Source organism: Rhinatrema bivittatum, chromosome 1 (genome assembly GCF_901001135.1).
Source record: "Rhinatrema bivittatum chromosome 1, aRhiBiv1.1, whole genome shotgun sequence".
NCBI lineage: Eukaryota > Metazoa > Chordata > Amphibia > Gymnophiona > Rhinatrematidae > Rhinatrema > Rhinatrema bivittatum.
The window spans coordinates 55,997,730-56,024,102 of NC_042615.1; the positions used below are offsets into that span (position 1 = coordinate 55,997,730).

Consider the following 26,373-nt stretch of genomic DNA (forward strand, 5'->3'; position numbering starts at 1 on the left):
GAGAAGCCAGTTCAAGCGGGAACTCACCCGCTTTTAGTGAAAAACCAAGTCAAGAGGGGACAGAGAAGGGAGGGTGTAGATGAGAGCACGGGGACTTTAAGTATATGCTTTGGTGAAACGCTGCCACTATTACTACCCATAACCTTGGAAAATGTTTTGGGGGCCATGGCTAGACTAAAGGGCAGCGCTGGAAACTGAAAATGGCGCCCCAACAATGCAAAATGTAGAAAATGGTGTTCCAAACGGATGGAAATATGAAGGTAGGCTTCGGACAGATCCAGGAAGGTCAGAAATTCCCCGACTGCACTCCCATTATCACAAAGCGTACGGTTTCCATGCGGAAATGAGTTTATTTATTATTTTGATTTATATTCTGCTTTTCACACTTTTTTCAGCACTTCAAAGTGGATTACATTCAGGTACTGTAGGTATTTCCCTATCCCCAGAGGGCTTACAATCTAAGTTTGTACCTGAGGCAATGGAGGGTAAAGTGACTTGCCCAAGGTCACAAGGAGTGACAGCGGGACTCAAACCCTGGTCTCCTGGTTCGTAGCCCACTGCTCTAACCACTAGGCTACTCCTCCACTCCTTATGAGTTACCTCCATATGATAGTTGACACTTGCGATCCAGGATGGGATGAATTGAGCACAAAAAAATTAATGGAATATCGCTCTATACTTTGAAACATTGGTACCGGAACCACAGCTCTCAGCCTGAGGAGTCTATGAAGCATAGACTCCTCTGCCTGCTTCTTCTGCTGGGAGTGGCAAGGAGACAGTATGAACACATCCCAAGGAATACAGCGAAATTCCAGCACATATTCTCTTTTCACCTCCAGGACCCAATGGTCCGATGTGATCTCGACCCACCTCTGATAAAAGTGAGAGAGGCGACCCCCTATCTCTTGTTCCCGAAGGTGGGTCAGCAAACCTTCATTTGGAAGCTCAAGAAGATCCCCCCACCTGAGCCCGCTCTTCTCTTGGACTGTCTGGGTTGAAAGGACTGAGACCTACCGAAAGGCCGAGTCCTCGTTCTAAAGCATATGGGGATAGCCTTAAAGATGTAAACATGTATACTCTAGAGGAAAAGCAAGATGGGGAGATATGATAGATATTTAAATACCTCCAAGACTTCCACACAGAGGCAGCAAGCCTCTTTCAATGGAAAGGAAGCTCTTTAACAAGGAGTCATGGGATAGAAGTGAAAGAGGGTAGAGACAGGAGTAATCTTAGGAAATATTTCTTTACAGAGGGTGGTGGATGCATGGAACAGCCTCCCAGTGGAGGCGGAGGAAACAAAAACAGTATCTGAATTCAAGAAAGCATAAGACAAACAGGACATATCAGAGAATGATAGGAATTGTAAAGCTAAATTAGTTGAGCAGAGGGGCAGACTAGAAAGGCCATGAGGACTTTTTCTGCCATCACGTTTCTATATTTCTTATCTCACACAAGTGGCTTACAAGGGTTGAGGGAGGAGCCTTGCATTTCAATGGGCTGTCACAAAATATGCTTTTTCTTTTATAGGTCTCTAACAGTACTAACCAGGGCATCTGTAGCATGTGCTATTCATCTTGGAAGTTTTGAAACACTGAACATGTTACCAATATGAAGAGTTTTAAAATAAATAGTAATGAGCTATGGGGTTAGATGCTTCTTAATTAACATATGCTGCCAGGTTGCAGATGTTTAGCTTTACCTCGCTACCCAGGTAAGAGGTGCTGAGGATGCCACAGCCAGGAAATATTTTGTCAGTTATTGCTTAAGATGGAACTTAGAATTTTTTCCAATTTGCAAAATGCAATTTATTATTTAAATTATATATAAAAGGACATCATGAAAATTACCAAAGAGAATAATTTGTATTTTCAATCAAAATGTTTACAAGATCACCCACTCCCTCTAATGTACTTATGTCAGTTAAAGTTCTTCAAAGCTTAAATATCTTCCTTAATCATCCATGCTTCTATCAAGTTTTAAAGGTTTTAAACAAAAGATAATAGGAATTATCTGCAGCATTTTTATCAATTGTCTTCAAAACTAAATATTTCTGTTTCTTGTGCAGAGTCAAATTACAGCCACTTACATGCATATTTTCAGATATATTCATTGTGGATATGCTATAAAAAAAAAAAAAAACAGACCTAACTGCAGCCCTTGAAGACCAGAGTTTGAGCTCAATTACTAGTCAAAGACAAGTTAATATTCAGCACTTTGCTGTCACACAGATATGAAACACCAGGAATCATCTGTTTCATGAATTTAGGCTTCCCTTAATTATTGCTAACCTGTAGCTCCCTCTGATTCATCCAGGAAGATTTCTATTTCTGTTAATGCCAATAAAAACCAACTTTTACTGCTTTGATTCTGGTACTTATGATATTTGGTTCATTTTTTATTTCTTTTTAACAGATAAGTAAAACAAACATATTAAAATGGGAGAAAAGGGCAATATCTGGAAAGCTATGTACACTAATGCACATAGTACGAAAAATAAATCGTTTGCTTACCATAAACAATGTTTTCTGTATTTAGCAGGATGAATTAGCTATTACATATAGGTGACATCATCCAGCAGCGCCAAATGGACGTGTCTCCAAGCTGTAGAGCTTTGAGCTCTACTGAGCATGTGTGGGAGTTCCTGCATGGGCACTGGCTCATAAGCCTCCTCAGTCAGTAAAAGAGCTGAATTTAGCTGTGTAATCAATGCTCTAGGAAGCTGGATGGGTATTCCATGGCTTTCTATTGAAAACACTGTTTACACAAAGCAAACTTTCCATTGATAAGCAGGCTGAATTAGCATATGGGGAGTCCCAAACTGAGGATTGCAGCAGAGCGATTATTGAATACACAGACCAGACTCCACTATGGAGAGAGGACTACAGCAGAAATATATTTCACAAAACTGCTTTTCCAAATCTACTATCAGTCTTTGAAATGTTATCAAGACTGTAATGGGACATGAATGTCCAGACTGAAGACCACATCACAAGTTTGTACATTATCTTCGATGGGCACTTATCAAACTGACAGAGAAAACCATAGTTTGTAGTTGATGAGCCTGGACTGAGTCTGCAGGTTGATGTCCTACTACAGTATAGCAATGATGGATGCAAGCAGCTATCCAATTGGATAAAGTTCATTTGGCGACCACTATTCCAAGGTGGTGAGGGCTGTAAGAGATGAAAAGCTGGTTAATTTGATGATGAGGCAGAGTACATTGCTTGTAATATGCTAAGACCCGCTGACAATCCAAGGTGTGGAGGGCTTTTTCTCCCTCATATGCATATGGCCTTGGAAAGAAGGTAGGTAGTACAACCGACTGAATAAAATGGAAAGTTGAGAATATTTTCAGTAGGAACTTTGGATGAGTACAAAGAACCATCCTCTGTTGTGATAAAACTGCAGGTATAGAGGATAGGCGATAACAGCCTGGAGTTCATGGACTCTTCTTGCCAAGGTGACTGCAATGAAGAAAAGTAATTTCCAAGTTAAGAACTTTGAAGGAACAGACTCCAAAAGTCTGTTTCATCAATTGAGAGAAGACCACATTGAGATCGCACAGAACAAGCGGTTTCTGTATCAGGTTTGACATGACATATTCCTTTCATAAACCAAGACACAAGTGGGTGTGGAGATTAGTTTGCTGTCTAACAAGGCATGGTAAGCCACAAAGGCGCTCATATGTACTCACTGAGATGAAGCAAATACTGTAAAAGCTGCAGAGGATCACTTGAGAAAGGATCAGAATCATGTTATTGGCACTAAATGAAAAATCTTTTCCATTTGAAGGTTTTCTAGATGAAATTAATACATCTTTGATTGTTGATGGCAAGTGAAGATTGGCCATAACTGAGCATTCAGTATCCATGCTGTGAGGCTGAGAACTGAAAGAATAGGGTGATAGAGCATCCAGTCATCTTGAGTTAGAAGAGCAGGTTGGGATCCCAGTGGTATATGCAAGGACTGCTGGAAAGCTCGACAAAAATACATAAATCAAATTTGCCTGGAACATGCTAATGTAATGAGGATCAGGCAGCCTCAATCTCTTAAAATGACCCATTAAGAGCCTTGAGAAGATTAGTACTTTAACTTGGAGACATTTTAAGCTTTATGGAATTGTACAATATTAAATGAAGTATCCATAAATTTAATGTGAAGCTGAGAGACAAATGGAGAAAGCTATTTCATAAGCAATAGTAGAATTTATAAAGGGTATTTTCCCATGATGGTAGCTAAAAAGCAGCTGAGCACCACAAGAAATTATGATCCATACATTTTCTGGAGGTCTGCTGTTTGAGATTTTTCCCTTTCCATTGCTTTTAGTTAAAGTAAGAGAGGCTCTGGGACTACAATTTTGGTACTTTTGATATTAAATAAGTAAAAGTTTGATACAAGGAATTAGAAGAATAAATTGAAAAACATTAAAAAAAATAAATTTAAAAAGTCAATAAAAGAAAAGAAAAAAAGTATTTTCTCAATAAAATGTAATACTGAGAGGTATCAGGTGTTTAGTACATAGGTAGAACCAACTTCTCAAAGCCATCATGAATACATTGTACCATGTAAAACTAATGAATAGCAATGCGTGTAGAGAGAATTGCACTCGGAAAATGTTCTTGTGTCAAAATTGTCTAGGAGTTTATAATCTTTTCCCAGTGGGGAAGTGGCATAAACACGTGTCTTCACTGCTTTCTTCAAAGCGGATTCCATTGTGACCAACTAATCTGGAAGATGTACCAGGCCAAATCTCAGTTTCTAGAAATGGGGAGGCAGGATATGGTGTTTCCCATAGTTTTAAGAGTTACGTCAGGCTCTGTTAAGGCAGCAGGTTTCATTGGTGTATCCAGTATCTTCAATAGACAAAGGAGTTTGGTCTGTGGGTTTTTGTTTTTATGGACATGAGTACACAATGCTGTTACCAACTTTTCAATAAATTTGGAGTAGGTGAGAACTTCCAGGGGAGAAGAATGCTCTGGAAGTTCTGGCAGAGGATCTATGAATGACGACACAGACTTAATTGGCATCTCAGAGACCTGGTGGAAGGAGGACAACCAATGGGACAGTGCTATACCGGAGTACAAATTATATCGCAATGACAGAGAGGAGCACCCGGAAGGCGGTGTGGTGCTTTATGTCCGGGATGGCATAGAGTCCAACAGGATAAACATCCTGCACGAGACTAAATGCACAATTGAATCTTTATGGGTAGAAATCCCTTGTGTGTCGGGGAAGACTATAGTGATAGGAGTATACTACAGTCCACCTGGTCAAGATGGTGAGACTGACAGTGAAATGCTAAGAGAAATTAGGGAAGCTAACCAAATTGGTAGTGCAGTAATAATGGGAGACTTCAATTACCCCAATATTGGCTGGGTAAATGTATCATCGGTATATGCTAGAGATATAAAGTTCCTGGATGGAATAAAGGATAGCTTTATGGAGCAATTGGTTCAGGAACAGACGAGAGAGGGAGCAATTTTAGATCTAATTCTCAGTGAAGAACAGGATTTGGTGAGAGGTAACGGTGGTAGGGCCGCTTGGCAATAGTGATCATAATATGATCAAATTTGATTTAATGACTGGAAGGGGGACAGTAAGCAAATCCACAGCTCTCGTGCTAAACTTTCAAAAGGGAAACTTTGATAAAATGAGAAAAATAGTTACAAAAAAGCTGAAAGGAGCAGCTACAAAAGTAAAAACTGTGCAAGAGACGTGGTCATTGTTAAAAAATACCATCCTAGAAGCACAATCCAGATGTATTCCACGCATTAAGAAAGGTGGAAAGAAGGCAAAACTATTACCGGCATGGTTAAAAGGGGAGGTGAAAGAAGCTATTTTAGCCAAAAGATCTTCATTCAAAAATTGGAAGAAGGATCCAACAGAAGAAAATGGGATAATGCATAAACGTTGGCAAGTTAAATATAAGACATTGATAAGACAGGCTAAGAGAGAATTTGAAAAGAAGTTGGCCGTAGAGGCAAAAACTCACAGTAAAAACTTTTTTAAATATATCCAAAGCAGAAAGCCTATAAGGGAGTTAGTTGGACAGTTAGATGATCGAGGGGTTAAAGAGGCATTTAGAGAAGATAAGGCCAACGCGGAAAGATTAAATGATTTCTTTTCTTCGGTGTTTACTGAAGAGGATGTTGGGAAGGTACCCGTACTGAAGAAGGTTTTCATGGGTAATGATTCAGATGGACTGAACCAAATCACGGTGAACCTAGAAGATGTGGTAGACCTGACTGACAAACTGAAGAGTAGTAAATCACCTGGACCGGATGGTATACACCCCAGAGTTCTGAAAGAACTAAAAAATGAAATTTCAGACCTATTAGTAAAAATTTGTAACCTGTCATTAAAATCATCCATTGTACCTGAAGACTGGAGGATAGCTAATGTAACCCCAATATTTAAAAAGGGCTCCAGGGGCGATCCGGGAAACTACAGACCAGTTAGCCTGACTTCAGTGCCAGGAAAAATAGTGGAAAGTATTCTAAACATCAAAATCACAGAACATATAGAAAGACATGGTTTAATGGAACAAAGTCAGCATGGTTTTACCCAAGGCAAGTCTTGCCTCACAAATCTGCTTCACTTTTTTTGAAGGAGTTAATAAACATGTGGATAAAGGTGAACCTGTAGATGTAGTGTACTTGGAATTTCAGAATGCATTTGACAAATTTCCTCATGAGAGGCTTCTAGGAAAAATAAAAAGCCATGGGATAGGTGGCGATGTCCTTTCGTGGATTACAAACTGGCTAAAAGACAATAAACAGAGAGTAGGATTAAATGGACAATTTTCTCAGTGGAAGGGTGTGGGTAGTGGAGTGCTTCAGGGATCTGTATTGGGACCCTTACTTTTCAATATATTTATAAATGATCTGGAAAGAAATAAGACAAGTGAGGTAATCAAATTTGCAGATGATACAAAATTGTTCAGAGTAGGTAAATCGCAAGCAGATTGTAATAAATTGCAGGAAGACCTTGTGAGGCTGGAAAATTGGGCAACCAAAGTGTTTTGAGCACGTCACTATCTTTTGAACATTATGTGCTAAGCATGAGGGTAAGGTGCGCTGTATCCACATCGTGTCTAGCGTCTATACTGGAAGTGTCACCACAGAGGATTTCTCTCTTTCTTAAGGAAGATGGTTAAAGTAATACCTCTAAATGAAAAGGGCCTTAATACCTATAGGAAGTTGTTCCTCCTTAGGAGAGAATTAAAATACCTTAAAAGCTGTAATAGCTTTTATTCAGGAAACTCACCTGAAACGCAAACACCAGCATTTATTGAATCTCAAGGACTACTCTCATGCTTTCCTGGCCGCCAGCGAATGCGCTGCTAAATACTCTGGTACGGGTATTCTCATTTCCACACAATTGGTATATGACTTATTAGCCCAAGTATTGGACCCATTGGGAAGATATGTACTGGTAAAGATCCAAATTGACACCCAAATCTATACTTTAGTTTCCTTATATGCTCCTAATCGGGATCAGGAAGCTTTCCTACAGGGCATACATGGCCTCTTATTAAAATACGTGGAAGGAGCTCTTATTATAGGGGGCAATTTTAACATCACATTAAGCCAGACTTTGGATAACTCTAGTGAGCAAGTCTCTGCGGACTCGGCTAGCTGTCACAAATTAAAAGGTCTTATGGATGACTGGCAGTTAGTCGATATATGGAGGAACTGGTACCCCAGTCCCGAACCTACACCTTTTTCTCTGCTCCTCACAATAGCTATTCCCGTATCGATTACCTCTTAGTAGACAAACTATTGTGTAACCAGGTCCAAAAAGTCGAACTTAAAGCCATTACTTGGTCTGACCATGCACCAGTGAGCCTGGTGGTTGATATGGGAGCTCGGGATGTAGGAGACTGCTTCTGGAAATTAAACGAATCCCTCCTACAGGATGATCAATTTGTCCACACATTGGATAACCAGATACAAGAATATTTCCTTTTAAATACAGATCCCTCGATCTCCCCCAGTAGCCTTTGGGACTGTTCTAAAGCTGTAGTGAGGGGGCTACTCATTTCAAGGGCAAAATAATGTAAACATAAGCAAGACCAAGAACGGTCTGCACTCTTATCCAAGATCAATATCCTGGCCAAAGAACACATGAGAAATCAATCTAGCCGCTGTTATAATAAGCTATTAGCACTTAAATCAGAAATGCATCAGTTAGACCACAAGCATCTACTTCATTAGTTAGATATCACTAGGCAAGTCTACTACGAAGGTGGCAATAAAGCAGGGCGCCTCCTTGCAAGACAATTGCGTGCCCGTTTGTCCCAAAACAACATCTCTAAAATTAAAGGGTCTATAGGAAGCATGCTCACGGACTCCTCTGGAATTCGTGAAGCTTTCTCCCAATTCTATCAGAAATTATATAGCAAGGAGAAAGACATACAAACATTCCACATAGAGGAATATTTACAGACGGTCATGCTCCCTAGTCTTACTCCCGAACAATGTCTGACCCTCGAATCCCCGATCACTGCTAGTGAAGTAATCACAGTTATTAAATCTTTAAAATTGGGTAAATCACCTGACCTCGATGGACTCTCGGGAGCTTACTATAAAAACTTTGCACATACGATATCAGAACCCCTTGCTCAGTACTTTGATAGCCTCAGAGACAATGCGATGATAGGGGCTCAGGCTAATGTGGCGGGTATTACTGTTCTTGCAAAGCCAGGGAGGGACCCAACGCAATGCAGCTCCTTTAGACCTATTTCATTAATAAACGTTGATCTCAAGATCTTAGCCAGATTACTTGCACTGCGACTCAATAAAATCCTTCCCTGTTTAATACATTCGGACCAGGTGGGCTTCATGCCACAGTGCATGGTGGCCGACAACATTCGTAAGATTCTGGATTTAACGTGGTGGGTACGTGAGGAAAGGGAACCGGCAGTGCTCTTGTCTATTGACGCTGAAAAAGCGTTTGATTTGGTTCACTGGCCTTTTTTATTTCAGACATTATGGAAGATGGCATTCGGGCCCTTTTTTTTATCACCTGGATACAAAAGCTATATGATCACCCTCAAGCTAGAGTTAAAGTTAATGGGTATGGGAAGGCGTTTGATATCGGTCATGGTACTAGACAGGGATGCCCGCTGTCGCCCTTAATTTTTGCCCTTTATTTGGAGCCCTTAACGACAAAACTTCGCTGAGCACCTGATATTAGGGGCATATTGTTGGGTGACACGCAATATAAACTTTCCTCATTTGCGGATGATGTCCTCCTAATATTAACCGACCCAGTTCACTCCTTGAGGGGGGTGATGAGGGAATTAAGTGGTTTTGGTAAGGTCTCTGGTCTCAAAGTGAATCTAGAGAAATCAGAGCTCCTCAATATTAATCTGGCACCTCAGGATATGCAAGACATAGCCCATTTAAGTGGGCTAAGACATATATTAAATATATTCCACTAACTATAAGCCACTAAGTACCAAGATCAGATGGAACAGGAAGCCTTTTCCTGGCTTGGTCGCATAGCAATCGTTAAAATGTCAGTACCACTTAAATTTTTGTATCTATTCTCATCTCTGCCAATCTATATACCATCAGCTATATTGTGATCATGGCAGAAAAAGATTTTTTATTTTATTTGGAGGCGGAGACCCCCGAGGATAGCCAGACAGGTGCTTTTTCTACCAAAATCTCTGGGAGGAATGGCTGTGCCTAACATTTGGTATTATGGTGCTTCTCAACTGCGAGCGGGCTTAGATTTTTATAGACACCAAGCTCCGAAGCAATGGATTCAAATTGAGCAGGCTATTTTGGGACACATGGAATTAACAGCCATGATGTGGCAACCCAGGCCCACCTGGCGTCAAGTATGCAAAATTCCCTGGTCCTTGAATACCACTTTGCGCCATACATAGAAATCGCCTGGTTGGGAAGCACCTATATTATTACCAGTCATCCCTAATGAATAATAACCAATTCCCTGTAGGCTATCAAAGTAAACGGCTATTTGTATAGCGAACCCAAGGACTTACAACCATTGGACAATTACTCACCCAGGGTAATCTCATTCCCAGGGACAAACTGTTTGCATCATTTGGCTTGGATCACAGAGATTTTTTAGCTTATGCACAAGTATCTCACTTTGTGCAAAGCATACAAAGGGCTCAGTCCCTGCGACCAGGAAGGACAATGTTGGAATCCTATATCCTGCATAGTGAAGCGCTTAAGGGCACAATTTCTAAAATCTATCAATTACTAATCCCAACTCAGACTGTGCCTTGCGGGTTTATCACTCAATGGGAATCGGACTTGGGTACTCAATTAGGGAACAGCACTTGGGGTATGGTCTTTCTGAGAGCTCGCAGTAGCTCTATATCAGCTCGACTACAAGAGAATTGCTTTAAGATGGTATATAGGTGGTATCTCACACCAGATAATCTTCACAGGTTCTACCCATGCGTCAGATCTCTGTTGGCGTGATTGTGGGGCCTAAGGCACTTACGGGCATATCTGGTGGGATTGTCCCGTGATCAGTCCCTTTTGGGAATCTTTTTGCCTGGCTGGGAGAGGTACTTCGTGTTCCAGTTGCTCCCACCATGGAGGTAGCGTTGCTGCATGTTTTTCCTGATAGTCTGGATAACATATTTCATAAATTCTGTGTGCATGTCTTTATAGCAGCTCGTACAATAGTGGCTCTCAATTGGAAAACAAAGCAGCTGCCCAAGATAAATGATGTTATCACCAGATTGCATGCCTATTATAAGTTAGCCTCGTTAACTGCAGCAAAACATCATACGATGGCTTCATTCCATAAGTCTTGGAGACCCTTTTCCGCATATATTGCACGACCGTGACGCTTTCTATCCATAGACTTCATGCTATTATTTGCAACACAATCAAAGTGTTTTCAATGTGACATGTAATTCATGCTTTCAATGTGACATGTAATTCATGCTTCTTAAGCTGTGTTATGGCTTTTCTATGTTCATTGCTAAATTAGTCTCCGCAAGGAGGGAGGTTGGGGTGGGGGGTATTAGGTATTTTTCACAATACTTTCTACAATAATTCTTTATACATGTACATACATTTGTATTGGCTGTGACAATCTTTATTTGTATTAAGCATTATATATGTTGTGCAGTTACTATGCGATTAAAATTTCAATAAAATTCAAATTTAAAAAGAAAAATGAAGATTCAAGGTACTGCAGATCAAGAGAAAAGGCAGCCAGCTGCTATTGAAATGGAAGCCAAAAGGAGGAAGAAACAGCTAGACAAAAAAAATAAATAAAGGTGGGGTGGGGGGGAGCACCAGACTGTACAAATATGAAAGAATAAATCCTTTATTCTATTAATACTAGATAAAAGACAGATTCTGCTACATATGCATAAACATGCATTTCAAACAGCAGCGGCAACAATTTTACCTTGGCTGGTGTATGAATCCATATTGCTGGGTTCAGAAGAATGTAGTCACAAAGTTGCTTGAGCAAGGGCACGCCATTGTACAAGTTGCTCAGGTATTTAGCAAAGGCCAGGCAAAGTTCAAGCACTGTTCTGGTAACATGAGCTTTGGAAGACTGCAATGAAAATAAGCTTTTCTTTTAATGGTATTTTTTGTCTGTTTTTCTATAACATTTAACAAATCCATCCTTATTGCACACTTAATATCTGGATAAGAAGGACTAGGGACTGAGTAATGTTAGTGTGGGAGAGATGTGGAAAGAGCCCATTCTCACTTTATACTAACTTCTATACTTCTCTTTTGTTTGTACAATGAAAAATTTCAGCAACATGTAAAAGGATGGCATATTGTCTTCCTACATGGTTTTACCAAGTAGCAAAAAAAAAAAAAAAAAAAAAAGTGGTAACTAGGTGATTAGAGGACAGTGTATTAAGAAAACTTCCATAAAGGTGTGAGTGAAAGCTATGAGATATTAAACAATGAGATTCATGTGCCTCATCCTGGTATAGCCTTTAAGACATTCACAGTTCTTCATATTTTAGCAGGCAATAGAGTGGCCTAGAGCAATGTTTCCCAGCCCTTTAGACCTGATCAAGTGTGCCACAGGAAAAAGTCACAACGGCCTGATGCTCAGATCCAGACCAGCACCTGAGATCTGTTCTCAGAACCTCACAGCAACAAGAGGCATTAGCTGTGGCTCCTAAATATGTAGGAACTCCTCTCTGAGAATATACAGTATGTAAGCATGCATGCCTCTTCTTCCTAGCCAAGGCATGAGCTCTGGAGTGTGGTAATTAATGGACAGCATGTAGAGCACAAATAGCTAGGCCCCACTTTGTGCAGCGTATACATTGCATACAACACCACCTCATCTTCCTCCTCCTGAGCTCATTTGAATCTTTATACACCGAGCATGGGAATGTGGCTTGCTTGAAAGTTCAGCAGCAATGGAAGAGCTCTCGCAGCCATAGGCAGTAGCCAAGATAACCGAGCCAGCTGTTTGCACAAAACAGACTTCTCCCTTCTTTTGCACTTGTGTATAGAGTGAGGTAATCCATTTTCCACCCTCTTCCCTGTGTTTTAAAGTTTGGAAGAGAGAGACTAGTAGGGCCTTCCAGTGTTTCCATAGTTCTTTTGGCCATATGGGTCCTCTCCAAGCCTGCACTTTCTGCTTCATAGAGAATGGTATTTCATACAACATTTTTGTTAATGTAGGTATGCAATGGGCTTAAAAGGCTGAGAATTATGATTTGGATTTTAGATTTATTCAATCTTTCCAAACCTATGCTCTAAACAAGTAAAAATATAGGTACAGCAGGTAGGTCCCTGTCTGAGGGCTAAGCTGGCACCTGAGACAATGGCGTAATGGGTGGGGTACTGGGAGACCAGGATTCAAATCCTGCTTTTCCCCACTAACACTCAGTGTGAACATGGGCAAGGCACTTTTTCTCCAGGTGCCTCAGGAAGCCACTTATGTTTATTTATTTATTTAGATAATTTTGATATACCGATACTCAAGACTAGTGTCTCTAAGCTCTTTGGGTCAGAAACTTGCATCTGAATGCATTTCATTATAAAACACCTTGGTGTACAATGCTAAATAAATACTGAAAGAAATAATAAAATGAATATAATGTTATCAGTATCTAGTGATCTGTGCAATGAACTATTACAAAATATATATTCAGGAACTACTTAGAAGAATAGCTACATAATAAAAAACAAACCGGTCATTTTGTTTTACCTTCTCAAGACTGTATCCTATCACGAGGAAGCCCTTCGAAGAAAGCATCTGTTCTTGCATAGCAATAGAGTTCTTCAGCAACTCCATTATAAAGGCCAGAAGAGTGGAACTGAAAACATGTTCTAAAATTAGTTTATTGACCGTTCATGCAGAGAAAAAAAGGCAAGTCCATTTTGGTACGTCATAAAAATGTGGTCACACACTTAAAAGGGTGGCACTCAAGGTCTTAAAGCTGACATGATAAATGTATTTATACTGGATGTGGATTTTATAAATTTCAAAATCAATACTAAGTATTTTAATGACCACTTGCAGGGGACATGGGCTTATGGGATGGGTCCTGCATTCCTTATCTGCTTTCACATTCCATCACATCACTTTATCTTACCTTTCAAGCTACCTTGTCCTTTCCAATACACTAAGCACAAATATTTTCGTTCCGTATATCTGTAATCTAAGGATAGTTACCTTAGCTGATGGGGGCACAGTGCCATCTATACCTATAGTATTAACTAAACAAATTTCAAAATACCATTATGCATCTAGTTACTTGTCAATCATCTGAGGTAAATGAATAAACTTCTATACCCAGTATTGTCAAATTATTATTTTTACTAAGAAAGCAAAATTTGCCTACCTGTAAAAGATGTTCTCTGAAGACAGCAGTTCACAAGTCATATGTATGGGTCATGTGACCATACCAAACAAAAATCAAGCACTTTCTAGAAAATGTGTCATCTTTTCTGCTCACGTGTAGGGCTTTCTTGGCTGCAGCAGCACACATCCATTCACATTTAGCCAGGATACACATGGGCAAGAACTCCCAAGGAAAGAAGGGAGAGTGTGTGTGACTGATAAACTGTGTTGGTAGATAAAAGGAAGCCCAGAAGCTGCAGGGCTACCGTACCAAGGGAAGTCCTGGCCCATGAGTAGAAAAAATGTTTAAAATTTTGTTCCATTCTGCATGTGCAGATACATGACCCATGTATGTGACAAGATGAACCTGCTTATCTCCAAAGAAAATGTGATACATCACTGCAAGGACTTTGATATCAATACCTGTGACCTTAATTGACACACAGGTAGGTACAAATAAAGAGCAAAGCAATGCAGGCTAACAAAATATGCATCTAATGGCAAGTGAAAAAATGTAAAATACTGTCTCAGACAGAGCTACTAAATTCAAGGGAAATCATGTTGTATCAGAGAGAAAAAGCAAACACTTATTCAACAAGATCATAAGTACCACCGAGTACAATATCTGAACCTATACAGCATTAAGCTCATCCTTTCAAAAATTTGAAAATTCTGACATTTCTAATAGACTTGAGAAAATCCGGCAAAAATCTTGGCACAAATCTGGCATAAACTTGCCACAAATCTCAGATGCTTCGTGGCTATAATTTACAATGGTACATGTCTATAAAAAATAATTTTACAAAGCAAAACAAGATGACAAGAGTCATCACCAAAGCATTATGAAATGAGATTTAAGGACAAATATAAAAAATTATATTTTCTAAAAGCTCAAGCTGGGGTACAATATCTTAAAACATAAAAGAACAAATCTCATCACATATATGAGATTTTATATATATATATATATATATATATATATATATATATAATATATATATATATATATAATCTTAGAATAGAGGAGGGGGAAATATGAAAGATTCAAATACCTCAAAAAGTATAAATGTACAAGCAGCACACATTTCAATGGAAAGGAAGCTCTAGGAAGAAGAGGTCATATATATACATATATATGATATGAAATTCATAGAGGGAGACTCAGGAACAACATTAGAAAATATTTCTTCTCTGAAAGAGTGGTTGATTCCAAGAACAACTTCCTAGTTAGTACAAGTGAAGGCAAAAACAAAATTCAAGAAAAGATTGAATAAGTAAAGACTTTTAATTGTGTAGTTGTGAAAGGAAAGCCAGAAAGCAAAGGTCTATGGTATTGTAACAGGAAGTAAATTTGGCAGAACACACAGAATGTGAGGGCAGATAAGGATCCTAAATCTTATTTTGTATACAAGTGTACCACAAAGACTTACCAAACAGAGGTGTCAACATCATCAGATGCATACTGCCTGTAATCCAACTGAGCAAACAGAGGAAAGAGTACCTGCACACCCCCAATGGAATGCATAGCACTTTGGATAGAATGCGTTAGAACTGCCTTCACATCCTAATAAAAATAAGTAAAACAATCAGTGTCCAGTATTAGAGCCTATTTCACCTCTGTTCCATAAGCAGAGAAAAGTTCATTACAATTTTTGTTTTGACAGTTTGGTTTTGTTAAACACAGTTATCTGAAGTACTCGTTATATAGAGTGCATTACTGCACAATGCTAGCAGCCATCTTAGTCCTGCCAATGGAATGATCAAAATCATTAAGAATTTGTTGAGAAATAAAATAAATTTGTCATTAGAGACTATGGGGGAATATGAAGACTAAGTGGAAAGAACATAGCAGAACTAATACAGTCTGTTTAGCACCCATCTGCACCTTGTGCCAGCTTTCAAAACACTTTGCAAATAGAACCACCACAATCAAATCTGATTAGCAAAACTTCAACAATAATCAGACTATGGATGACCTCCTGATGAAAAGTCTACATATACTCCAAATTCAGATGCCTCATCCCTCCAAATGGTTCATATCTTTCTTCCTTCACATGTACGCTTTACTATAACCTACAGACATGAGTCATTTAAACATCTGATTTATGATCACCTGCTGTGTTGCGCAATACTTCACTAGAAACACCTAATCAATTGTTAGTCTAGTACCGTACCTGCAGCATAAGGGCATGTGGCGAGTGGACAAAGATAGATGGGTTATCCTTGGGGGATGACTCTAGGCAGAGCTGTGCGTCTGTAGCCCTTGGGTTGTACATGAATGCAATGGAACTGCAGAGTTTGCCATCATACAACAATAGTTTGTGATGTTCTGGAAGAAAGAGATCACTTTCTGCCTTGAATTTGAACACACCCTGGAAACACAAATACCATAATGACAATCATTTCTACATATCAATTTAAAGCAAACAAGAATCACAAAAAAAAACCAAAACCAGTACAGAGGATTTTTTTTTTTTTTTTTTTTTTTTTTTTTTTTTTTAAAGAGTAGGCAGATTCAGTAAGCAATTAATGCACCACAGCCTTTGATCCACCTGACAATTTGATTCTGAAATATCCTTTTTAGCAAATCTAAGATAACAAGAATGCTGTCCCCTCCACATTATCTATCCACAGCCCACAGAAATGATCTATTGGCCAGGCAGTTTTCTCTTAAACTAGTTGGTGAACAATCCATCTATACTTGATGTTCCTTCTTATTCTCTGCCTTCCAACCTTGTTCTTACTGCAAATGTTATAACCCAAGAAAATGTTTCCTCTTCCCTTTACTGTCATTTTCTCCAATTGATTTTAAAACATTTTTGTAATTTATTATACAAAAATAGCGCTTCATCCAGTATTCTTTGTTTTCTTCTCCCAGTCTAAAATTTCTATATATTTTATTTTTCTTTTCTGGATCAAAATGAAAACATTTTATATAAAGCAAAATTGCTTACCTTGTAATAGGTGTTATCCCAGGACAGCAGGATGTAGTCCTCACATATGGGTGACATCGGTAATGGAGCCCTATGTACGGAAAACTTCTTTAAAAGTTTCTATGAAACTTTTGACTGGCACCGGAGTGCCTACTGAGCATGCCCAGCATGCTATGATATTCCCTGCCACAGGGGTCTCTCTTCAGTCTTGTTTTGTAGCAATAAGCGTTAGCTAAAAATAAAATAATAAAACGTATCAGACCCAACTCCGCGGGGTGGCGGGTGGGTTTCGTGAGGACTACATCCTGCTATCCTGGGATAACACCTATTACAAGGTAAGCAATTTTGCTTTATCCCAGGACAAGCAGGATGCTAGTCCTCACATATGGGTGATTAGCAAGCTAGAGGCTGAGTCATTTTGTGCTGAAGTAACCGTAAGGTATTGTTATTGAAATGAATCAGCCGAAATCACAGCAGGTTGGATGTAGAAGGAGTTGGGATTACACTGGAAACAAGTTCTTTAAGATGGATTGTCCATAGGCTGAATCTTGTCTTCCTTCTTTGTCTAAGCAGTAGTGAGCTGCAAAGGTATGAAGAGAACTCCATGTTGCTGCTTTGCAAATGTCCAGAATAGGTACAGAGCGTAGGTGTGCTACTGAAGTTGACATCGCTCTTACTGAGTGTGCTTTTACTCGCCCTTGAAGAGTAAGGCCTGCTTTTTCATAACAAAATTGTATGCAATCTGCTAGCCAGTTTGACAGAGTATGCTTACCCACTGCTTTACCTGGCTTGTTTGGATCATAGGAAACAAACAGCTGACTGGATTTTCTTTGGGCTGTAGTGCGGTTTAAATAGAAGGACAACGCACGCTTACAGTCCAAAGTGTGTAAGGCTCTTTCTCCTTGGTGAGAGTGAGGCCTAGGAAAGAATGTAGGTAAAACTATTGATTGGTTCAAGTGAAATTTCGTGACAACCTTAGGAAGGAATTTTGGATGTGTCCGGAGGACTACCCTGTCATGGAGGAACTTTGTAAAAGGTTCGTATGTGACTAGTGCTTGTAGTTCACTGACCCTTCTGGCTGATGTAATGGCTATGAGAAATACCGTTTTCCACGTAAGGTATTTAAGGTCACAAGTATTTATGGGTTCAAATGGAGAACGCATAAGTCTAGTGAGTACTACGTTCAGGTCCCATTGTATGTTTGGGGAATGAACTGGAGGTTTAATGTGAGTTAGGCCTCTCATGAATTTACTGACGAGAGGCTGTGTGGAGATAGATGCATCTCCCAGCTTGTTATGGTAAGCTGAGATTGCACTTAAGTGTACCCTTACAGATGATGTCTTAAGACCAGAGTCCGAGAGGTGGTAAAGGTAATCTAGTAGCGAGGTAGTGGGGCAAGTGAAAGGATCTAAATCTTTCTGAGTGCACCACAGCGTAAACCGTTTCCATTTGTAGGAATAATTCTTTCTAGTGGAAGGTTTACGTGCAGCTATAAGTACTTGAGATATAGCGGATGGAAGGTTGAGAGGTTGTAAGATCAAGCTTTCAACATCCATGCTGTCAGGGACAGGGATTGAAGGTTGGGATGGCGCAACTGACCCTGTTCCTGAGTTATGAGATTGGGAGCTACTCCCAGGCGAATTGGATCCCTGACTGAGAGATCTAGCAGTGTGGGGAACCATACTTGTCGAGGCCAATATGGGGCTATGAGTATCATAGTTCCCTTGTCCTGTTGTAGTTTCACTAATGTTTTGGTTATGAGTGGTATCGGTGGATACGCGTATAACAGGCCTGAATTCCAATGGCGAGCAAACACGTCCTTTGGTAGGCTGTTTTGTTGCCAGAGGAGAGAGCAGTAATTGCTCACTTTGTAGTTGAGTTGAGATGCAAAGAGATCTATTGTCGGTTGACCCCAGCGTTGGAAAATCTTGGATGCAATTGCTGGATCCAAGGACCATTCGTGCGGTTGGAACTGACGACTGAGGCGATCCGCTACTGTGTTGTGGATGCCTGCTAGGTAGGTGGCTCGTAGAAAAATTGAGTGTGTGAGGGCCCAGTCCCAAATCTGTGCTGCTTCTTGACAAAGGAGATAAGAACCTGTCCCTCCTTGTTTGTTGATGTACCACATGGCTACTGTGTTGTCCGTTTGGATTAGAACAGTCTTGTGTGATAGGCAGTCCTTGAATGCATGTAAGCGCATAGCGTATAGCTCGAAGCTCTAGGAAGTTTATTTGAAAAGAGGCTTCGAGCTGAGTCCACTTGCCCTGTGTCTTTAGATGACCAATGTGTGCTCCCCATCCTAAGGTGGATGCATCTGTAGTCAAAGTCACTTGTGGAACTGGCTGCTGGAAAGGTAGGCCTTTGAGTAGGTTGCCCATTGATGTCCACCAGAGGAGTGCAGATCTGAGTTCTGGTGTGATATGAATGGGAGTAGACATTGGTTGAGTGGCTTGTATCCATTGTGCTTTGAGTGTCGATTGCAGTAGGCGCATGGTCAATCTGGCCATGGGAGTGACATGAACTGTGGAAGCCATATGCCCTAGAAGAATGAGGCATTGGTGAGTGGTTACCTGGAATGGTTTGCGAAGATTGTGAGTCAACAGGACAAGTGTTTGCGCACGGTCTCTTGGAAGAAAAGCCGTTGCTAGTGTAGTGTTTAGTTCTGCACCTATGAACTGTATCAGATGTGTTGGAGATAGATGGGATTTCTGGTAGTTGATGAGGAATCCCAAGGAGTGAAGCACTTGGATGGTGAGCTTGAGAGAAGTGAGAGCTCCTTCTTTTGATTGACTTTTGATGAGCCAATCGTCCAGATAAGGGAACACGTGCACTCTGCGCTTGTGGAGGTGTGCCACTGCTGCAGCCATGCACTTTGTGAATACTCGTGGTGCTGATGCAAGGCCGAATGGCAGCACTCTGTATTGAAAATGCTGATTTAGTATCCGAAAGCGCAGGTACTGGCGATGAGGAGGATAGATGGGGATGTGAGCGTATGCATCTTGAAGATCCAGAGAGCAGAGCCAATCTCCCCTTTGAAGAAGAGGCAGAATGGTGCCTAGGGATACCATTCTGAACTTTTCCTTTCTCAGGAATTTGTTGAGATTTCTGAGGTCTAGAATGGGTCGAAGGCCTCCTGTTTTCTTTGGAATGAGGAAATATCTGGAGTAGAATCCTCTGCCCTTTTGAGGCCCAGGGACTGGTTCTATAGCTCTGGCTCTCAAAAGGGTGGATAATTCTGTTTGAAGAATTATGGAATGTTGATTTATTGTGTAAGAGTGAAGTGGTGGATTTTCTTTTGGGATAGTTAAGAAATCCAGCCTGTAACCGTGAGTTATGATGGATAACACCCACTGGTCGGTGGTGATGGAGGTCCAATTGTTGTGGAAGTACTGTATGCGACCTCCTACTGGTGTTTCCTGAAACGGGTTGATGAAGCTGCTGCTCTCTGGGGCTTTTCAGAAACCAGAAGTAGTAGTAGTTTGTGGAGGTGGCTGAGGTCTTGTTGGCCTTTGCCTAGGCTGTTGGCGTTGTGCTGGGCGATTGGCTCTTGGCCTACCTGCTGGGGGATAGTACCGACGTGGACGGTAGTACGGTCGGCGAGTGTCACATCTGGGAAATTTCCTGGAAGAAACTTGAGGTTCTGGAGGCTGAGAGGATAATTGTTTTAAGGTTTCGGTGTGGTCCCTCAAGGTTGCCACAGCTTCCTTAATCTTCTCCCCAAAGAGGTTATCCCCCAGACATGGAAGATCAGATAAATGCTCCTGAACCTCTGGGCGAAGATCCGAGGCTTTCAGCCAAGCCCATCTTCTCGCAGCTATGCCTGATGCTGACAATCTTGCTGCTGTTTCAAAGCAATCATAAGTTGCTCGAACTTCATGCTTGCCCGAGTCAAGGCCCTTGTGTATGATATTTTGGAATGACTCCTGAAACTGTTCTGGAAGAGAAAGCGTGAGTTCCTGAACCTGTTTCCACAAGTTCCTTTGGTATTGATTTATATAGAGCTGGTAAGCAGAAATTTTTGACACCAGCATGGAACCCTGGAAAATCTTTCTTCCTAAATTGTCCAGGAATCTACTTTCCTTTCCAGGTGGTAAGGAAGCATGGGATTTTTGCCTTTTTGCCTTCTTTTGGGCAGATTCAACCACCACTGATTGGTGAGGCAGTTGAGACCTCTGGAATCCTGGAGTAGGCTGTACCAGGTAAGTGGCTTCAGCCCTCTTGTTCACTGCTGGTACAGAACTTGGGTGCTCCCAAATTCTGTGCTGTAGTTCCTGAAAAACCTCATGTACCGGGATTGCCAACATTTCTTTGGGAGGGTCCACAAATTGTAGGACTTCCAAAGTCTTCTGCCTCTCATCTACTTCCGTCTGGATAGGAAAGGGGATGGTGTCTGCCATTTCCTTTACGAAATTAGTAAATGAGAGGTCCTCCGGTGGAGATTTTCTATGGTCATCCGGTGGAGAGAGCTCTGAGAATAGTTCTTCATCCGAAGAATACTCAGAGGAAGAGTCCCCAGGATCATGATGTGGTGGCACAGGCGAGCGAGGCCTAACAGGCCTTGGTACTCCCGATGGGACTGGGTCTAGCCTTGGTAGACCAGATGGTCCTGGAACTGGATCCTTTGGTAGTTGTTTGGTCAGAATGTCCAGGAGTGAGTCCAGTTTGTTAAATACTGGATGCAGGATGTTGACATCCCCCGGTGGAACCGGTGTTGGCGTCGCTGGCACCGAGGAAGGAATCGGTAGAGGCGTTCGCGGCATCGGTGACCGTACCGGGGTAGGAATAGTCTCCGGTTCCGCTGTCATCGTCGGTGACTTCGGAATCGTCGGAATGGGCATAGACGGTGATGGCATCGGCATCGATGGTGGAATCGCCTCTCGTAGCGCTTGTTGCACCGCTTGACGTATCAGGGAGTCAAGTTCCACTCTCACAGCTGGTGAAAACAGAGCAGCTGTGGAGGGAGGCGGTGGAGGCGATGCCGATACCTCCTCAGAGCCCTGAGGAGGTTCGGAACCCGGCACCGATATCGGTGGGAAACGCCCTGCAGTAGGCCTTGGAGCCTCCGTCTCCGTCCGGGTTTTCTTTGCCGGAGAGGCCGTACCTGTGGAAGTCTCTTCGGTCATCATCTCCTGCCACCGTCGATGGCGATGGCGATGCTTCTCCTTTTGTTTTTCGCTTCCAGAAGTCAATGCTTTCGATGATATCGACTGAGATGAAGTTGAGGCGTCTCCCGCTTCTGGATGTTTTTTCTTCAACAGAAGCTGGCGAACGGAAGCCGATGGAGAAGACTGCGTTGAAGTCGATGCCCGTGGAAGTAGCTGTATGGAGAAAAGCTGCTCCATTTTCTCAGCCCTTAAACGACGACCTTTACTGGTCATTTCAGCACAGGACTTACACATTTGAATGTTGTGGTCTTTGCCTAAGCAAAGAACACATTCAAAATGTGGGTCGGTAATCGACATAGTTCTTGTGCAGTTAGGGCACTTTTTGAAGCCGGAGGCCATGGCGCCGGACGGCCGTCGATGGCAAAAACCCCCAAAGTTATCGCTCCCAGCCGGGAATCGATAACAGAAAAAAGATACCGCCGGTAATAAAATCGAAAAACCCCTGCGGCTGATCAAATTTTTTCAAATTTCGTACAAGGTGAAAATCATCTCAAGACTCCTAATAGCCCGCGATGCTAACGGCTTCGCGGAAAAAAGAAGACTGAAGAGAGACCCCTGTGGCAGGGAATATCATAGCATGCTGGGCATGCTCAGTAGGCACTCCGGTGCCAGTCAAAAGTTTCATAGAAACTTTTAAAGAAGTTTTCCGTACATAGGGCTCCATTACCGATGTCACCCATATGTGAGGACTAGCATCCTGCTTGTCCTGGGATAAAGAGAATGACAAAATACATATACACATATGTGCACACATATATATAATCCTTATTGTGATTTCCCTGCTCTGCTGAGGTCCCTTTAAGAATTTACTAAAGTTTGAAGTATCTTCTAGGGGGTCTCCTAAAAACCAGTAAGTTGGACCTCAAACACTGGAAGAGCTGCATTGAATCTCTCAAGCTGATATAATTTGAGCTGGGCTCTAGAGGAGATCCGGGAAACTATAGATCAATGAGCCTGACATCAGTGCCAGCAAAAATCATGGAAACTATTATAGAGAATAAAATCACAGAACATAGAGATAGAAATGATTTAATGGGACACAGCCAGCATGGACTTACCCAAGGGAAGTCTTGCCTCAAATCTCCTACGTTTTTTTTGAAGGGGTAAATAAACATGTGGATAAAGGCAAACTGATAGATGTGATGTATTAGTCCCTCATGAGAGACTTCTAAGAAAACTAAAAAGTCATGGGATAGGAGGAGATGCCCTTTTGTGAATTGCAAACTGGTTAAAAGACCGGAAACAGTGGGATTAAATGGTCTGTTTTCCCAGTGGAAAAAAGTAAATTGTACTTGCACTGATACTTTTTAATATATTTATAAATGATCTGGAAAGAAGTATGATGAATAAGGTGATCAAATTTGCAGATGACAAAATTATTCATAGTAGTAAAGTCACAAGCGGATTGTGATAAATTGCAAGAGGACCTTGTAAGACTGGAAGATTGGGCATCCATATGGCAGATGAAATATAATGTAGACAAGTGCAAGGTGATGCATATAGGGAACAATAACCCATGCTGTAGTTACATGATGTTAGGTTCCATATTAGGAGCTACCACCTAGGAAAGAGATCTTGGCATCAGTTGATATTACATTGAAATAGTCAGCTCAGTGTGTTGTGGCAGTCAAAAAGAGCAAACAATGCTAGGAATTATTAGGAAGGGAATGACAAATAAAACAGAGGATATCATAATGCCTCTAATTGCTCCATGGGTAGACACTACCTTGAAAAGTGTGTGCAATTCTGGTTGCCGCACCTCAAAAAAAGATATAGTTGCACTGGAGGAAAGTACAGAGAAGGGCGACCAAAATGACAGAGGGCATGGAATGGCTCCCCTATGAGGAAAGGCTGAAGAGGTTAGGGCTGTTCAGCTTGGAGAAGAGACGGCTGAGGGGGGATATGATAGAGGTCTACAAAATAATGAAGGGACTTGAATGGATAAATGTGAAACCATTATTTACTGTTTCAGATAATACAAGGACTAGGGGGCACTCCATGAAGTTAGCAAGTAACATTTAAAACGAATCTGAGAAAATTCTTTTTCACTCAATGCACAATTAAGCTATAAAATTTGTTGCCAGAGGATGTGGTTAAGGCAGTTAGTGTAGCTAGGTATAAAAAGGTTTGGATAAGTTCCTGGTGAAGTCCATCAACTGCTATTAATCAATAGAGAATAGCTACTGTTTGTTGTCGACATTAGTAGCATGAGATCTGTTTAATGTTTGGGTACTTGTCAGGTATTTTTTACTTGGATTGGCTGCTATTGGAGACAGGACTGGGCTTGATGGACCCTTGGTCTGACCCAGTATGGCATATATTATGTTCTTATGATGTTGCTGTGATAAGCAATATACTTTTGTATCCTGTTAAAAACTGTTAGGTTAACATAAAATGTTAATACAAGTTGCTTGGCTATCTAACAGCTTTTGTTAAAGAGGAATTTCCTACTCATTCTGTGATTGCATTTGTGTTAATATTTGGCAAAAACATGCTATTATATCAATGTATTGTACAAATTACTTAAAAAGAAAAATAAAGTGTTATCATGATTAGCAAGCATTCTGTAGGAGGTTGAAGAAGCTTAAATATTGTATTGCTTATTAAATGTTTTAATATTTAGTCAGTTGGATCTCAGAGAGCAGTAGTGCTTCAGTGAATTTCACAAACTGACAGTCTGAAAAAGGTCTCTGACACCATGGAGAGCAATCTTCAGTTTGGGAAGGTATCTGAGGACAGAGCAGTCCAGATTCTAGCCTTTTCTTCACAGAAAATATATTATTTACACAAGCAAAACAGCAGTCTTCTCATATCAGCAGACTCTAAGTAGCATGTTCAAACAAACAGTCTTGGCAAATCTGTCTACCTTCTCCTGCTCTCCAGGGCCTCCTCTTATTCCCTTTCCTAGGGAGAGCCCTGTGACTAGGATTCCCTTCTAGATTGAACCTTAAGGTGAATCAGGCAAGATACCAAGAGCTGGCCCTTTAAAGTATTCTGGGGCTCTTTTCTATTTACTCCTTCACACCTCCCCTGCTCAACTCAACCTTCACAGGTTAAGCACTAGCCTGTACCAGGGACACTTCTCTGGGTAGAAAGTCAGCACTGGCATTCTCCTTCCCAGCTCCGTGTTGCACTTTATTATTGAATGGCTGCAGAGCCAAAATCCACATCACCCTCCCATTGGATTCTGGGTATGATCCGCAAGCATGAGATGACAGCCCAACAGGAAATTCCAGAAGGCCTCTAAGGCCCATTTAATTGCTAGAGCTTTTTTCAATTCTTGAATATTCTCTCCCCTTGAGCATTAATCTTCTTTGACGTTCTTTGAAGGCCACTGGTCATTCTTGTCCTTTTCTTCCTTGTGCCAAAACTACTCCTAAGCCCATTTCTGAGGCTTCTCTCCAGGGATGGGTAAGCTACGCCCATGGGCCAGACCCTTTTATCTCCAGCCCGTTAGTACCTTGCAATGATGTAATCGACAATGGCATGACTTTGCGGGCCTTTGTGATATTGATCTGGGTGTCAGCAGCCAGCAGAGACATCCGGAGCAGGGCAACAGGCAGGAAAAGAAAAAGAGCATCAAAGCCCTGCCAGAATCAGCTGTGTGCGATGCTAATGGACCCCATCCCACCAGTGGCCAAAAAACAGAGGCCAGTGTGCCTGTTGGTGAACCCCATCCCACTAGCGGCTGAAGAAATGAAGCCCAAATTGAGCCTGCCTCATCATCTGTTCAGGCCTCATGGTATTAACACATCTCACGAAGGTAGCATTTTCTCTAAGCTGATCTCTTGATGCACAAGACCAGCAGATCCAGAGACCAAGCAGTCCCCCCTGAGCTAGGGGACGCCAGCATCAGATCCGGAGGTGGCATGGTTCCCCCCTTGAGCAAGAGGACCCCAGCGGCAGGCCCAGAGGAGCAGGTGGATTCCCTAGGAAGGCATGGACCCCAGCAGCTGGCCCAGAGGTGCAGTCGAGTCCTCCAGGAGGGTGTGGACCCCAGCAGCAGTCCAGGAGGCAGAGTCAGGTCCCCAGGAGGGCACTGACTCCAGCAGCAGACCGGGAGGTGGCATCATGTCCCCCCTGGGAGGGTGTGGACCTCAACAACAGACTGGGAGGTAGAGTCAGGTCACTCAAGTGGGCATGGACCCCAGCATTGGCATGGACCTCTCAGCAGAGCAGAAGTTGCATCTTCTCTCATGGGTGAGACTTGGGGAAAAAAAAGGGGGAGGATAATGATAATATTTGCTTAAGCAGGAATGTAAGTGTCTCTTCTATTCCATATAGTGGTATACTGTGGGGGACAACCACCCCAAACTGCCAAATATTAAATATTGTTGCTATCTTGTAGAAATGTATATAGTTGTGTGGCCTACTGACGAGTAGATTAGTGTGCTGTTTGACATCCTATTAGCAATGTACATAGTCACATAGAAATATATATACTTTCA

General features: G+C 41.5%; 1 protein-coding gene across 1 annotated transcript in view; it reads right to left on the bottom strand.

Moving 5' to 3' along the window:
• The window catches only part of LRBA (LPS responsive beige-like anchor protein), a 1,658,631-nt gene that overhangs the window by 1,387,716 nt on the left and 244,542 nt on the right, over window positions 1-26,373 (bottom strand). Inside the window, 4 exon segments of the mRNA XM_029605291.1 lie at window positions 11,410-11,562; window positions 13,192-13,300; window positions 15,258-15,391; window positions 16,002-16,199. Coding sequence (XP_029461151.1) covers window positions 11,410-11,562; window positions 13,192-13,300; window positions 15,258-15,391; window positions 16,002-16,199 — 594 coding nt within the window.